Source organism: Cyprinus carpio, chromosome A16 (genome assembly GCF_018340385.1).
Source record: "Cyprinus carpio isolate SPL01 chromosome A16, ASM1834038v1, whole genome shotgun sequence".
Classification (NCBI taxonomy): Eukaryota; Metazoa; Chordata; class Actinopteri; order Cypriniformes; family Cyprinidae; genus Cyprinus; species Cyprinus carpio.
The window spans coordinates 9,950,518-9,966,493 of record NC_056587.1 but is presented as its reverse complement, the minus strand read 5'-3'; the positions used below and the strand labels follow the sequence as shown (position 1 = coordinate 9,966,493).

Here is a 15,976-nt window from a genome sequence, read left to right as displayed (position 1 = left end):
GGGTATTTTGGTTCTGCATGCCGTTGGTGTTCAGAAACTTGTTTGTCACACTTTGTGTTCTAGTTGTGCATGGAAAAGCTTCTCAATACCATTTTGCTTGTAGATGTAAAAGCCATTGTGTGTAGTCCCCTAATGGAAGCATAACGAAAACAAACAGAACTGGGAGAGGAACGATAAGACACTCTGACGCTCTGTGCTTATCCGTTCCAGTCGAGTTGTTTCTGTAAGGCTTTTTTTTTTTTACAATGTAACCTTGAATGCACTGCTGAACATTTCCACCTTGCTTTTCCACTTTTTTTTCTGTGTGTGACTCTCAAACTGTCTCCCTCAGAGAAAGATTACTCATTCATCTCAAGGGTGTTATATAAAACACCATGTTAATTTAGTCCTCTGTTTAAATGGCCATACCTGCGTTACTGAAGCGAACCTGTGCTGCATCATCTCCCCTCAGAGGCAGCAGCCCACTGAGTCGTGTCATTGCATTTTACATCTGTTCTCAAGACTAATAGTCAATCTGTCACTGACTTGGAGTTTTAATCAGTAGGTTGGTGTTTTGTTGTGTCAGAATGGATTTGCTGCAAGTGGTTTTGAGCTCCTGTCCTCTTGAAGTTCACAGACGGTGATGTTATGCACTTTAAGTGCAGGATGTAATGACCACTGCAGTATCATTTGCGAGGGTGCTGATGTCTATTCTCTCCTCATTTTCACTGCCGTCATTGAGTGATACAAAATCCTGAAGGCCTCCACTGTATGTCCTAAGGCAAACTTTTCGCATTCAGTCAGACCTGATGTTTTCAGGACAATATGAGCAAATAAGCACTTTAGTTAAGTGTAAACAGCAGCAGGGTGGCACGTGAGGGAGCTTTCAGCTTGCCCTCACAGACATTTGAGCACTGAGAGTTGTTTTCTTTATGATTATGTGATTATTTTTTAATAATAATAACTATTCATTATTACAATTATTATGATTATAATTGCAATAATAGTTATAGTATTATATTAGTAATAGTAATAATAATTACTAGGCTATTATTATTGGTATTCTTGTTATTATTCCTCATGTAAAGACACCGTAAGTGCAAACCTGTGTATTTGGAATGTTGCATGAGACCATAATTACATTTAGGGTATTTTTTTTTTTTTTTGACCGAGTATTTTAGAGATTTGTGAGGACTGTGGAAATGTTACAGTGAGAGTATTTTCTGCAGCTGTGTTGATTTATATTTGAATAAATATTTTCTCTGCATCTCTGTGTTTGGCCTACCTTTTGTAGTGTGCCGGGCTAAAGAACGCAAAAAAACATGACTAATAAGACGAATTAAAACTGTAAAGGAAGGGGTTAAAATGATAAAAATGTGCCTTTTTGTGTAACGATATGTCGCAATAAAATATCGGCCGCGCGCTTTTTCACGCTTTCTTAGCAGAGCGCGTGCGATGTTATGCGCGCTCCCGGAGAAAATTCTGGGGATACTTGCGTTTGAGGCGAAGAACGAGGACGCGCGTCTGTCAGCCACACGAGTCAGATCTCCGCTAGCTTTCCTGCTCACACAGTATCGGGAGGAGAGCGCAGAAACGCTACGGTGGACAGGTGAAGATGGAGAAAGTATTAGGACTTGCCGTGGTGTCCAGTATGTTATGTGTCGGCTCGGTTTTGGGGAAATATGTCAGAGGAATCGTCAACACAAAAGAGGTGAGTATAGTGTTTACGTTTTATTACTGTTGTGCTGGTAATGGTTCTGAGTTTTCCGGGGTTCTTGCTGCGCATCTCCTGGTGGCTGTTGTTAATGGGCTCTTATGGCAAGTGTGTAGCCTATTCACGCCTCTGCGTTCGCGCGCATCTGGAAGCCTGATGATGCTTTAATATGCTTTGCCAAAATCATTACACTCGCCGCTATTGAGCCATAGAAAGCTTAATTCGTCCTCCAGGCACGAAAAACACATTTTAAAGGCGTATTACCTACAACCAATTTGCACCCTCCCATCAGCTATTACAGGTGTGTGTGTGTGTGTGTGTGTGTGTGTGTGTCGAAGATCCTCTTCTGTGTATAATCATGCATCGCTGTCATTACAGCATTGTGGAATTGCAGTTATCGCATGCTGGTGTCCAAACAGATTTAGGGTTGCTTAGCTGTGCTTTGTGATGATGTGTGATAATATGCGTGGACAACTCGGTGCACAAAATTCACTTGGACATAGACAGTTAGAGTCATATATTGCCGCTGAAGTGTCTTTATTTGGCGCACGTCATTTTCTTCATTTTAAAAGCTGTTGGGCCTTAAGGAAAACACTGGTTGTTTTTTGATAGACACAAAGTAAATATTGGCCTGAAGCAAACAATGGGAATGATCTAGCTGCAAGAAGTTATTGCAGCACTTAATTCATCAGATGGATTTAATGAACAAAAATGGGGGAAATACAAAGAAATTAGGGAATTCCATTTCAAAAAGCATAGTCAGCCTATAAAGGACTGCTTAAAATGACTTTTAGTACTAGTAGTAGACAGCTTTCCCCCCCTTATTTCACTGATGTTGAGGTTATGAAATGAGGTAATTGATTGAATTATGATAAAGTATGTGTTCATCTCTTCCAATTAAAGTTGGCAGTTGTATATGAGTCCTGCCGTCTATTTGCTGTGGATAATGTTACAACAACCTGTTCCTGCTTTTATTCAAGTGCTGATCCTGCTCTATTTTGGGTCCCTATATGAGATGGCTAAACAGTCCATTAATCTCACTTCTGTTTATTTCCTTACAAGGTCATTCATTTACACTGCCATGCACACATTCACACATAAACACACTTTATACGTTACTGTTACTGGGAGGTTGTGTTAAGTTAAAGATGTCTGGTTGTGTGAATCATCGGGCGCTCTTTCCCTCATCATGTATTTTTTTATGGTTTCAATTTTAGTTTGCGTTTAAGTTGACTATATGTGTATGTATGTATTGTATGTGTGTGTGTGTGTGTGTGTGTGTGTGTGTGTGTGTGTGTGTGTGTGTGTGTGTGTGTGTGCATATGCACTTCTTCCTCTAAATCGAGTCTGGCCAGAGGGTTGTGCAGGTAACCCCCTGTGGGTAACTAACACTGCTCCAGGCATATAAGACTCTTTCTAGAGGCATTCAGGTCAGCGTGCTGTGTGTGTGTTAGTGTATATGTGTGTCAGCGCATGTGAGTGTATTTATGCAGGGCACTATTGTGTAACTTAAGTGATGAATCATTTAAAAGCCCAGTGGAACTGGGTTGACATGACTGGTTGATAGGTAATTAATTCTTAATGAGGCTTAGCGAGCGGACAGAGATCCGGAAAGACAGTGAGAGGTGAGGCCACCACTGATTCGCTGAAGTGACCGGATACTGCATCTGGGTATAGTGCTTGATTAATGAGTGTCTGTGTGCAGTGTCTCTCACCCAACCTTTGGCCGATTCAATGACTTTGTATTACAATGCAGTATCTGTAGGGGGGAAAAGACAGATGGCAGGGATTAATAGTGACACTTTTTATTGCCCATTCTGCACCACAACATACACATTCTGTTGTGCAGCCAGCCACTATATGAGTATGAGTTTACCCTCGTCAACAAATACACAGTTGTCTCAATCTTCACTTTCAATACAAATCAAGCTCAGTCAGCAGCATTTGTGGCGTGATGTTGATCACAAAAAAATAAAAAATTAAATAGTTTGGACTCATTTTCATTTAAAAGAAGAAATATGAAGTCATTTTTAACAAAAGCCACTTACATTAATTGTGTTATATTGTGTATTACTGGAACTTTAAAACTGTTTAAATCATAATTTTTACATTCATTATAACATTACATGGTCATAGCTACATAATAGTAAATTTGGATATAACTTTATATAGAATATGAACTTCACATTCTTCATGTTTATGGCTGTTGGGTGAGTTTGATTGTGTTGTGTCTTATGGGAACCACTGGCTATTATTCAACAGACACAGTGCAAAAAGTAAATATTGGTCTGAAGCAAACTGTGAGAATTACTGTGATGCATAAAGTTATTGCAGCACTTATTTCATCACATTGATTTAATGAACATGAAGGAAATACAAGAAAATAAAGGAACAATACATTTATGCATAAATGTATAACACAGCCTATAAAAACTGCTTGAAATAACTTTTTATGTCCTAAAAGCTTCCATTTTCTTTGCATAAAAATCTACATGAGTGAATTCAATAGCAGTAGTAAACTGGACATAACTCTACATACTGAAGAAAAGGTTGGTAAGCATTTTTTACTCTAATATCAAGCACTCTAGTGGCTATACTTTTAAAATAGTTTTCTTTTCTGGCTCCAATACACTTCCACTTTAAATGCCTCAGTATAATTCAGATTTTTTTTTTGAACCCTGTATATTTCACCACCTCAACCAATGTTCATGAGATAAAAGAGAGAGTGATAAAAAATAAAAAAAATAGATTTGGCTGTGCAAACACATGGGAAACGTGACTGATGGGAATGTGAATAAGGTCGGAAAGAAAGAAAAACAATGTTGTGAAGTCCTTTGGTTTTAAAAACTGGGATTTGAGGACAGTCGTTCATGATATAAGGGGGTTTAGACAGAGTCGGGCCTCTTCTGGTTTCTATAGTAGCAGCAAAAGTGCATTATGTGTCCGTTGCCATGACAATAGTACTGAGATTTTTTTGAGTGGGTGTTTTGACCATAGGTGCTGTTTTACATGTGCTTCTGTTTTAGAGAGACAAGGCGGTCTTTCAGGAGCTCGGTCATGTGAAGCCTGGCTCTTAATGGTTATTTGGGCTCAGTCCTGGGTCAGAGAGTCTTAGGCCTGGTGTCTGTATTGTCAAGGAAACCTGCTGTTATGGAAACCACCAACAGTAGATACTGAAGGGAGAAGTTAATATGGACAAGGGGCTGAAAGCTGGAGCGCACTTAGTGCCATTTTACACTTCACTGACTGCGTGTGTCTGTCAGCCTAAGTTCAAGAGAGTATGTGAGATGAGACCAGACTGAAGCCCTGAAAACTGCAGGAACTTATTACCCATTCAACTGTTACAGTATATGTGTTATCAGTGCATTATATCAGATTTATAGGAGATACGTTTGGTTTTATGAATTTTTGTGGTGTACAGTTCAGGACTTGGAAGCAGAATATTACTGATTCAGTCCCAGCATGTTCTGAGCCATCACTATTGTGTCATTGAGGAAGCTCCAGGGGAAATGTGCTTATAATAAATGTACTGTAAGGTGCTTTGTCTGCTAAATGATGTCATGTCTGGACGGTGAAGCCATTCTGTGAAAGTTTCATGAGATTCGTTTTTGCTGCTAGCGCGGGTGCGGGTAGGGGTATGCTTGCTGCGGGACTCCAAATAAACAGCGCATGAATGTCGCTAGTGAATCCCACGAGACTGTCCTCAGAATGAAGGTTACCATCCAGACACAGCCACGACATAACTATTTGATTCCTTTCTGTCACCCTCCTCTCTTTTCCACAGGACTGGGTTTTCCTCACAAGGTTTTGCTTCCTGACTGATTTCGGCCGGTTGAACTTCAAGTTCCGATACCCCAAGGTAAGACTAAAGACCTGTATTTGAATTTTTACTCAAGTCCAGATTACTGATGTTGTACCAAATCTTCAATATTTTTATGGATCCATAATATATCAGTAGCACACTTATCAGTATCATCAGTTACTGGTTGATTTATTATTATTATTATTGCCTATTACATAAAAATAATAATTGACAATTGATTTGACTATAATTATAATATTATGCATCTCTATATATCAGTATTTCTCCACATTACATCAGTATAATATTTGCCTAAAATCTTAATTGGGTTTTGTTGTTTTAATTACAAATAAATTTTTTGGGTAACTCCTTACAATAATGTTACAAACAAAACAAGAACACTGTAAACAACAACAAAGTTTGACAATTAGATTATGTTGTCAGACTGTCTTTCTTCTCTCTTTATCTGTCAGTCATTCTCTATATAGATCCAATACATCTTTTAAGTTTCTAGATGGCATAGACAGTTCAAGTATTAATCTCTCCCCCTCTCTCTATCTATCCATCCGTCTATCCTGTCTTTCTGTCCCTCCCTCTATTCCTGTTTTTCACGGAAAGTCCCGATGCTGTCAGAACATATTGCTCTACTTTGATGAAAGCTCTCAGTGGCCAGCTGTGTACAAGAGGCCGGACAAGGTGAGACACATACTGACAGACTTTGTGTTTGTGTGTGTGTGAAAATATTGAGTGTACTGACAGACTGCATGTGTGCGCGTGAACAAACAGAGAGCACGAGCATGAATGTGTGCGCTATGCATCAGTAGAAAGTATGAGGATTAAAGAAGAAATGTCAGCAGTGTTCTGTGGATTAAAAGTCCAAATCCGGTCTCCAAAAAACATGAGTGTCAGTGCATGTGCGTATTTAAAAACAGCACATTTTCTCCCTCCTCGATGCAGGATCTGCATTGCGGGACTCTATGAAAAAGTGCTTGTAGGAAGCCGTTGCTTTTCAGCTTTTGTTATTGTTACAGGGTGTTTGAAATCCCATGGAGAGCATGTGTGTTAATGGATGGTTTATGTGGCTCTACAGGATTGCTACCAGAAAGAGTCAGTATTGAGGCCTGAAAATAACCAGGTCATCAACCTGACCACCCGCTACACCTGGTCTGGCTGTATGGTAAGAAAAATGCTATTTATATATAGTCTGTGTGCTTGCTTGCGTGTGTGTGTGTGTGTCCTTTAGGCTTGAAGTAGTATGGTTACAGTATAACAGTTAAATTGCTGTTCTGCACCACTGGCATCGCCAAAAATAATTGTTTTCAAACTGGTTTCCCAAACACATTCCCTGTCTGCCATTGGTTGAGCTAATTCAAACAAACATAATTAAACATACCTCAGTATTTACATATTTTGATTAATGGCACAATTGTGTCTCTGCATATTGAACTGGGATAGAACAAGGAAAGAAATTACTCTCATCAACAATAAATAATAACCATTCTCTGTTGAATCAGTGATGAACTGTTACACAATGAAGAGTTGCTTCTCTTTAAAATCACATGTTTTTGTGTCCGCTTCTGTCAGGTGGAAGGCGAAGGTAATGAAGAGATGCTGAATTGTGTAGGAGGTCGAAGTTTTCGTTCTGTCAGAGAGAGATGGTGGTACATTGCGCTCAGCAAGTGTGGGGTGAGTGGTGATACTGTAAACAATATACTAGGGACTAGGAAGGTGCCTGAGGCAGACTACTGTATTCAGGAAGGCATGATTAATGACCACAGAATGAATAACTTAATGTACCGAAATATACAGAATTACAAGGAAAAAAACTAAAGTTTTAATGAACATATCAAACAACATAATGGTTATTCTGTGAAGCCTCTGATTAAAGTTGCATCTTGTGAATGAAAATGAGAATTGTGTGACATTTAAATCGGTTTGATGTGCCCAAAATGTGCCCATTTTGCCCTTTCCTTTTACAGTGAGCTTCTCAGAAATTCAAACATTAAAATAAGATACTATAGCATACACATGCTTTGTATTTTAAAATGTTTATGGTAATGTTTTAAACATTCTGAGCAGTGTTGTTAGTGTTGACTAAAACTATTAAAACGTGTTTTCGTTGATTGAAATAAAGCTGAAATAAAATAAATATACATATTAGATGAAAAACTTAAATGTTGCCTTGGCAACTAAGTAAAATAAAATAAATCTAAGTTGAAGAAGTACTCAAATGACTAAAACTGAAACTGAAATAATAATAAATAAAGCTATATAGAAAGATAAAAAACGAATCGAAAAAAAACTAACTAAAATTAAAACAGAAAGCAGCCAATTTAAAATATTAATAAATGCTATAATAGTGTAAATCGAGTAGAATTACATGAAAAATGGTCTTTTTACATAAAAAATACAGATCTGTATCCAAATACAGAAACAGATCATTTTGACATTGCAACAGATAAGGAAAGATATGCAGGAAAAGACATTCTATGATACATCTACAATATATGTTTTTTTGACATGTTCATACTTGATTGTGACTATGACTTTACTGTACACTCCAAATGCACTCAAGTTAAAAAAAAAAAAAAAAAAGATGTTCAGTTCTGGATTGGACCATCTTCAGGAGGCAGTGAGAGATTCTTGCTGTAGCTGCTTGAAGTGATGATGCACATGTAGTGTTGGAGAAGTACACAATGTGAAAGGATTTTATCCAGATAAATGGGGGCAAAATGTAAAGGGATGTTTCATGGATGGAGGCAGACTGATGGATGTAATGCTAAATCCTGCTGGAATGAAGTAAAGCATCGTCTCTAAGCACAGTCCCCAAGGGGATGCTATCTCATGCCTCCTTTCTCACTGGCCTGTCTTATACAGTACCTCTGTGTCTCGTAACTTCTGGTACAGTCATTTGATTACTCACTTCAGCCTTTCATGTTCATTCTCTTCGTATCTTCGTCTTTTCTCTGTCCCTCTCCAGCTCTATATCTTTGTCCTGCTCTCTCTCTATCTTTCCTCTCCATCTCTGGCCACATTGATTTGGTGATAGGGCATGCTTCATGCTCCTCACCTTTTTGGAGTGCGGGAGAGGGAATGGGTTTTTTCCTGCCAAGTGAAATGAAAGTGTTTCTCTTTTATTAAGCTGAGCCGAAATCCTCTCAACGGCTAGAAACTGTGCTGCTTTGAAGTCTTTTATAGCCCAAAGATCTGTTTGTGCACTCAGTGTTTATATGGTCTCTGAACCTCCCCACTCACTTTTTTCTCTCTGTTTTCTCTTTCGCCATGCAACAACAGGGAGATGGGCTGCAGCTGGAATATGAAATGACATTGACCAATGGACAGTCCTTCTGGACCCAGCATTTCTCTGCAGATGAGTTTGGTGAGACATGACTGAAAGTGGGAGGAATTTATTTTGTATTATGTGAAAGCATGACAAAATATATCCATTATATATATACTACCCTTCAAAAGTGTGGGGTCAGTACAATATTTCAATGTTTTTAAAAGAAGTCTTTTATGCTCACCAAATAAAATACAGTAAAAACTGTAATATTGTAAAATATTATTACAATTTAAAATAACTGGAATAGATAAAGATTTAATTGACTTGTCTTTTAGTTTTGCTAATAATTTTGCCATGTTCATTATTCTATTTAATAGAATAGACTGTGACTAAATACTGTTCTGCTTTTCTTCTGTTTATGCATTTCAGGCATCCTGGAGACAGACATCACGTTTTTGGTTATTTTCGCAACTGTGTTTACACTGTCTTGTTATTTTGCTTGTGAGTTTCCATGTCCTTGAGGTATAAAAGACCTCAGATGTGTTGGTCTCAGTAATTTGCAAGTCTTATTATTCAGTGTTAAATTAAAGGATATTTGTAGCCAGATAAACGAACATACAGATACTATAAAATTCTTTTTTCTTAGTCTCTCTGCATTAGTTATTCATTTCCCCTGAATCTCTTCTTCTGTATGACTCTTAGATAATTTAAAGGGAAGACAGCTTCTCCATACAACCTATAAGATGTTTATGACTGCGGCTGGAGTGGAGGGTGAGTAAGGCCACTGCACACACTCATATAGATAAACACAAGCACACACTTTTTAATGTCACTATAGGCTTTGCAACACTGCTGGATGCATAACAATATCTCTTGTGTCATCCCTTCTTTCTTTCATCCTTATCTCCTCTCCACATTCAACTTCTTCCTCTATACTCTCACGGCTGCCACTGTGACTTATCTCTCTCTCTCTCCCTCTCTCTCTCTTCTCTCTTATCTCTGGCATCCTTTCTTTTACTTTCTGATTTCTTTCTCTCAGTCTTAAGCCTGCTTTTCTTTTGCATTTACTGGGGCCTTTATGCCAGAGATGGTGTTGGGAATGGCAGCCTCAAGATATTAGGTGAGAAAAACTCTGTATGTAAAGGATAAAATATAGTCAGATGCTCATTATCGCAAAATAAACCCTGATTGGATGGTCTTCTTGCATCATTCTGAAGGTTTAATTTATTTTAATTTATAATAACCAGCTGACTGTACATTATCTTGATATTTTTACACAACTTATAACATATAAAGTTGAAATTATTCTTCTTCTCTCTAATCCAATCTTTTTCTATAGACATCTTCCTCTATTTCAAGGAAAAGGGTTTTGTAAAAAATATTTGATGGAACCACAAATATTGTATCATGATATTGTGCTAAACAGTATTACGATACAGTATCTAAACATACTGGATTTTAGCGTCACACATTTGTGTGCTTGTGACTGGATTCTTTCTTAAATGCTGACCTGATTCGCAACCTACTTGTGGTCACATATGTAACTCTCTGTGGCTCTTGTCCTCTACCCAGGGAAATTACTCTTTTCTGTGAGCTTCCTGATTTTCTTGCTCATGCTGATTCTCCTGGGGAAGGGATTCACAGTCACCAGGTAGGAGGCTTTACATCTCACATAACGTGCGTAATGACTTACAAGGTTAATCACTCTAATGTGACCCAGATGTCGAGATAAATCTGTTTCCAAATTCAAGTATGTACTGAATTCAAGGATGAGCTTACTTTTGATGCTGATGTTCTTTACGTATGCAGGTGATCCAGCATCTGACAAATGTCTTTTGACCCATGTTTTCAATGGAGATGACATACAGTAGTGATAATGCTTCTCTCTTTTTGATTTCCAGGGCAAGAATAAGTCACAGTGGCTCTGTGAAACTATCGATTTATATGACAATATACACCATCACGTACATCATCCTCTTCATATATGAAGCAGAAGTAAGATCTGATTGTCTTAACATTTTTCTTTTACAATAAGATGAATATTCATAGTTTGGGGCCAATAAGTTTTTTTTTTTCTGTAAAAAAATATAGTTTTCTGTAAGGGTAATTCTATTTCAAATAAGTGCTGTTTCAATTTTTTTGTTTTTTAAATAAGAAATATTTCTTGAGTACCAAATCAGCACATTAGATTGATTTCTGAGGGATGATGTGATATATTAAGATAAAAAATGTGAATATAATTTGCTACAATGAATTTAGTTGAAATGATGACTCATGATTGGAAAAACTCATCGTGATTGAGGACTTGTCATCTTTGAGCAATATCAGCTGCAGTTTCTCATGCTGCACCCGAGAGCTACTCACTCTATACATAATGTAAGGCTGTGAGATGAAGTTACTCAGCATGAGCAATGGAACCCGGCAGACAGACAGATAGAGAGAGAGAGAGAGAGAGAGAGAGAGAGAGAGAGAGAGAGAGAGAGAGAGAGAGAGAGAGAGAGAGAGAGAGAGAATGACCCAGATCAGCTCTTGCAATATTATTGAAGAGCTCCTGTTGCATCTTGTGTCAGTGTTACCTTTTGCTCTAATGCAGCTTTAGATGTTTGGATTTGAGGAATGTTCTGCCAGTTTCCACTTATGCAGCCTAACAGATTGTGCCATGGTCGGATTTAAAACCATCAATCATACAGATGGTTTGCCAAGGGCGGTGATTTCCCTGTTCCCACTCCCACTGCGTGTGTGTTTGTAGTTCTTTGATCCAGGCGAGGTGCTGTATGCGTATGACAGCCCTGCAGGGTACGGTCTAATGGGTTTGCAGCTGCTTGCCTACGTATGGTTCAGCTACGCTGTGCTGGTGTCCCTCAAACACCACCCTGAAAAACAACCTTTCTACATCCCCTTCTTCACTGCATACACTCTATGGTGAGTTTTGCCATAAGGTTAACATAAACATATAGAATATAAAATAAATGTAGCTATGAACATACAAAAGCAGAAGCTTATATTATTATATTTTTCCATTGCTTTTTTTTGATTAAAAAAAACATTAATGTGCAAGAGGGAACATAAATAGTTTCAAACCTACTGTTTTGATAGTTTATCTGTTTCCACATGCAAGAGCGGTAAAAGCACTTTTACTCCCATTTCATTAAGCATGTGTGTTAATTTCTAAATGTGTGTTATTTATCTTATTTATTAATCTGTGAATGTTCAAGTTGATTTATTTATTGATTTATTTTTGGTACTTTTTTATTCAAAATGTTGTCAACTCAATATTTTAGTGATGTATGCCAAATTTCTCCAATTATATAGTACACTTAAACCCTACCTCTTTCTTACAATCAAAACAACAATAAAAAAAGTCCCTTTCCTACATTTTGTTCTTTTTAATTTACAATACAGAAACAAAATATGTGACGCTACTTTTATTTCATCGCAACTTTAATAGGTCCCTAAATGCCACTTATTGTACAATATGTTTTCATCATACAAAATAGTCAAATTTATTATAAATACAAAATTTAGCTCTGGCAAGAACATTTTTAGGTTAAAAAGGTTATTCAACACCTCTTGTAAGGTGTCTGAGAGTAACACTCCTTATACCAAAGGCATGGGTTTGAATCATTGGAAACGTGAACTCAAAGAAAAACACTTTTTAAACTTTTTAAATTAGTCTTTTCATGAGACTAGATTGAAACTGTTTTCTCTGCTTTGGCTCAACGCTCTCCACAGCCTTTGTAAAGCTGTAAAGAAGACTGACAGAATAAAGCCTGTTTCTTTTTACCCATTACTTTTTTCACCTATAGGTTTTTTGCTGTGCCAGTCATGGCTCTGATTGCCAACTTTGGCATCTCACGCTGGGCCAGGGAAAAGATTGTGAACGGCATCCAACTCGGCATCCATCTCTACGCCCATGTTGTCTTCCTGGTGTGATTTTTATTTTATTTTTTGTTGCTGTTGTTTATTGTTTATTTATTTATTTAAGCAAGTAATATGATAAAACACCCTGTCATTCTAGGCCATCACGCGTCCATCAGCAGCCAATAAGAACTTTCCCTACCACGTGCGGACGTCACAGATCGGAATCCTTCTCTCCAGTCCTAAAGGCATGGGGGCAGAAAGCTTCCCTCATCATGCTTATGGGAATAGCTCCTTCCTGGGAGACTCTCAGCCAAACTTCACAGAGCTCTTCTCCATCCACTCAGTAAGTATTACATGTTATCGATGGGAATAAAAAATATAATATAATATAAGTGAACTTATTTTGATGATAAAATAATCCTCAGGCCATCCAAGATTTGACATCCATTGGAAGGATTTGGAGAAATTCATAATCAAAATTTACATTACATCACTTCCTCACCATTGGATCCACTGCATTAAATGGGTGCCATTAAAGTGAGAGTTCAAACAGCTGATAAAAACATCACAATTATCCACATAACTCCAGTCCACTAATTAACATCTTGTTAAGCTGCATGTTTGTAATAAACAAACCAATCTTTAGGTCATTTTTAACTTCAGACCGTTGCTTCTGGCTAAAATCCATAATATTGCTTTCTCAAGTAAAAAAGTTGTCTCATCTGAATCAAGAAAGAAATATGCTCAAATCTAGCAATATTTACAAATGAAAACAGTCCAAAACTATGCTGGTAGATTCTGATGCAAGAGGATAACAGGGGATGGACTTTGTCACTTGACAAGTGAAAACAAAATGTTATTTTGGCCGGAACAATTGGTTTAATGGAAAAATGTTTTAATAATGGATTTATCCATTATTATGTTGTGTTTTTTTTTTCTAACACAACGTTAATTGATGGACTGGAGTCGTTTTGGGTACTTCTGGATTATTGTGATGTTTTTATCAGCTGTGTGGACTCTCATTCTGACGGCACCCATTCACTGCAGAGGATCCGTTGGTGAGCAAGTGATGCAATTCTAAAGTTCTCCAAATCAGTTTTCAAAAAAAATAAAAAACAAGATACAAACTCATCTAAATACTGATTGGCTTCATGGTATTTTTCAGCAAATTTTCATTTTTGGGTGAGCTGTTGATTTAAGAGTGTACTTTCATATAGTGTTACTTCATATAGTCCATGTCATGTTTCCCTATTGAGGACCCTGTAAAGACGATAGAGGAGACAGTGGCTCGGAAGGGACAGGAAGTGCCAAGGAACAGCGAGCACAAGATCATCACCACAATGGCAGACCTGTCGTCTACATTCACCCCTCTTCCTCCTCCCATACCACCACGCAGCTCTGCACACTCTCCCCCTCCTCCTAGATTAACGTCCCACTTCACCGAGTATTTCAGTATGCAAAGGGCCACGGGAATGGGCTCCAATGCCTAGAGCAGGCCACAGAGGAACGGGCCATGCGGAAACTACCTTCAAACATCTATGAGGTAGAAAAGAATTCAATATTTCAATAGATTAGGTTAAGGCAAGCGTGAAAAAGTAAAGCCATTTTCAAAAAAAGTTACCAAACATCTATATCTTTGAATTTGTAAAGAGAAATGCAAGCTGCAGAACGTCAAGAGAGAGTGGGGCATAACCTGGTCACACAGCTCCTAAAAAATAAGAAGCAATAAATAATTCAGTGTCACTGGAGAGAGATAATATACAAGCAGTGCAATAGTGACAGGAGACGATGGTGAATCTATAGTATAGATATTTCAAGCTTAATGTGGCAGTAGGCTAGCGATGTACAGTAACAGTACAGTGAGTACATTACATTTTTTAATGGTTCGTTTATTTCAAGTGGTGCCGTTAATATTTGTATTTCCATGCCATTTTAATGCAACAGAACCAAGTATTCATCTCCCTCATTACATTTTTTTTAAATGTTTTTTGAGAATGTATGTACACATTTTGTCTGTAAAGATAATTTAGGGTTTATATATTTTTATTCACATTGAATACAGCTAGAGACTTTGCAAACTGGTATTAAACTGCAAAGGCAAGTTGACTGTGGAACAACTAGTATTTGTAAACCATGCATGTTTGTGCTTTGTCTACATTCTGATATATTCAATGCAATTTTGGGTGTGCCTCGTTTTCACATCTAGCAGTCTTATTTTGTATGCAGTACACACTGTTTACAGTCATAGTATGTAGAGAATATTTATGGAAAGCAGATGATGAATGATGACATGTTTATCTTTATCCCAGTCTTTCTGTGTTGTCCATTTCATGCAGGGGTGTGTGGAGTTCAAAAACTCTTTGAACAGTTCTGAGTTCAGATTCAATTTCTGCAAACTTTGTTACATATGTGTATATTTAATAACACTCACATCGGTCTTCAGTGGATATGGAGATTTTTATTCTGTCAGTGAGTAGAAAGTAGATTCATTCAGTCTGCTGGGGTTATCATAAGGTTTGTTTACTTGAGTGGATGTTGAAAATATACTCCTACAGAAACACTTTGTATTGACTGCATGGAGCACTTTACTGTTTTTAAACACTGATTTCATTAACATCAGAGACCCTTGAAAATGCAACCATAATGCAGTGAAAGAAAGATATACAGGTAAAATCTGAAGGTTTTATCTGTAAAATATTCATTATCACTGCTGTATTTTTTTGTGGGTCAAGTTTGTGTTATATATCACCATATCCTATATAATCTTCATCTGAAATTGACCTGCTTTAAATGTAATCCTATAACTCTACATATTAATGACATTTATATTCAATTTCTTTTTAAGACAAGACCCATACTTGAAGAATCATTAAATATAGGTTCCCATGGTTTGATTTTTTTTGTATTAATGGATGTGCTTTGGGGCTTAAGCCATTTGTTTAATAAATACTGAACTTGTTCTGTCTGGAAGCCAACAGAAAATGTGATCTTACAAGGCTTTACCATGATTTTTTCCATCTCCTAAGTGTGTGTGCACACCTAGAAGAGAAGAGATAGCACACTTTTTGAATATATGATAGATAGTAGCACATCACATTGGGGAGCACAGAAAGATTCCGTTAAGCACATTTCTGTTGCACTGTTCATACTGAATGCATTTTAATAGTGTCAAATGACTTGGCAGTGCATATCCTTTTTGCCAAATTAAAATGGTCTGTTTTACTACAATGGCTTTATGTGTTTCATTTTGCAGTTTGATTAGTAATAAAGGGATCTGCAGTAACTCTAAAGTACAATCAACTGCAGAACAAATCATTCTCATTGTTCTGCTGTGTAA

The 15,976-nt window shown here is 37.4% G+C and overlaps 1 protein-coding gene across 1 annotated transcript; it reads left to right on the top strand.

Moving 5' to 3' along the window:
* Positions 1-1,429: 1,429 nt before the first annotated feature.
* LOC122133971 (transmembrane protein 145-like) lies at positions 1,430-15,867 on the top strand. Its single transcript, XM_019119241.2, has 15 exons — positions 1,430-1,690; positions 5,478-5,552; positions 6,114-6,191; positions 6,586-6,672; positions 7,080-7,181; positions 8,790-8,874; positions 9,208-9,279; positions 9,481-9,549; positions 9,818-9,898; positions 10,351-10,429; positions 10,680-10,773; positions 11,528-11,700; positions 12,585-12,705; positions 12,797-12,982; positions 13,896-15,867. Exons 1-15 carry the CDS (start codon positions 1,595-1,597, stop codon positions 14,127-14,129), a joined length of 1,632 nt encoding a protein of 543 aa, XP_018974786.1. The 5' UTR covers positions 1,430-1,594; the 3' UTR covers positions 14,130-15,867.
* Positions 15,868-15,976: the final 109 nt, after the last annotated feature.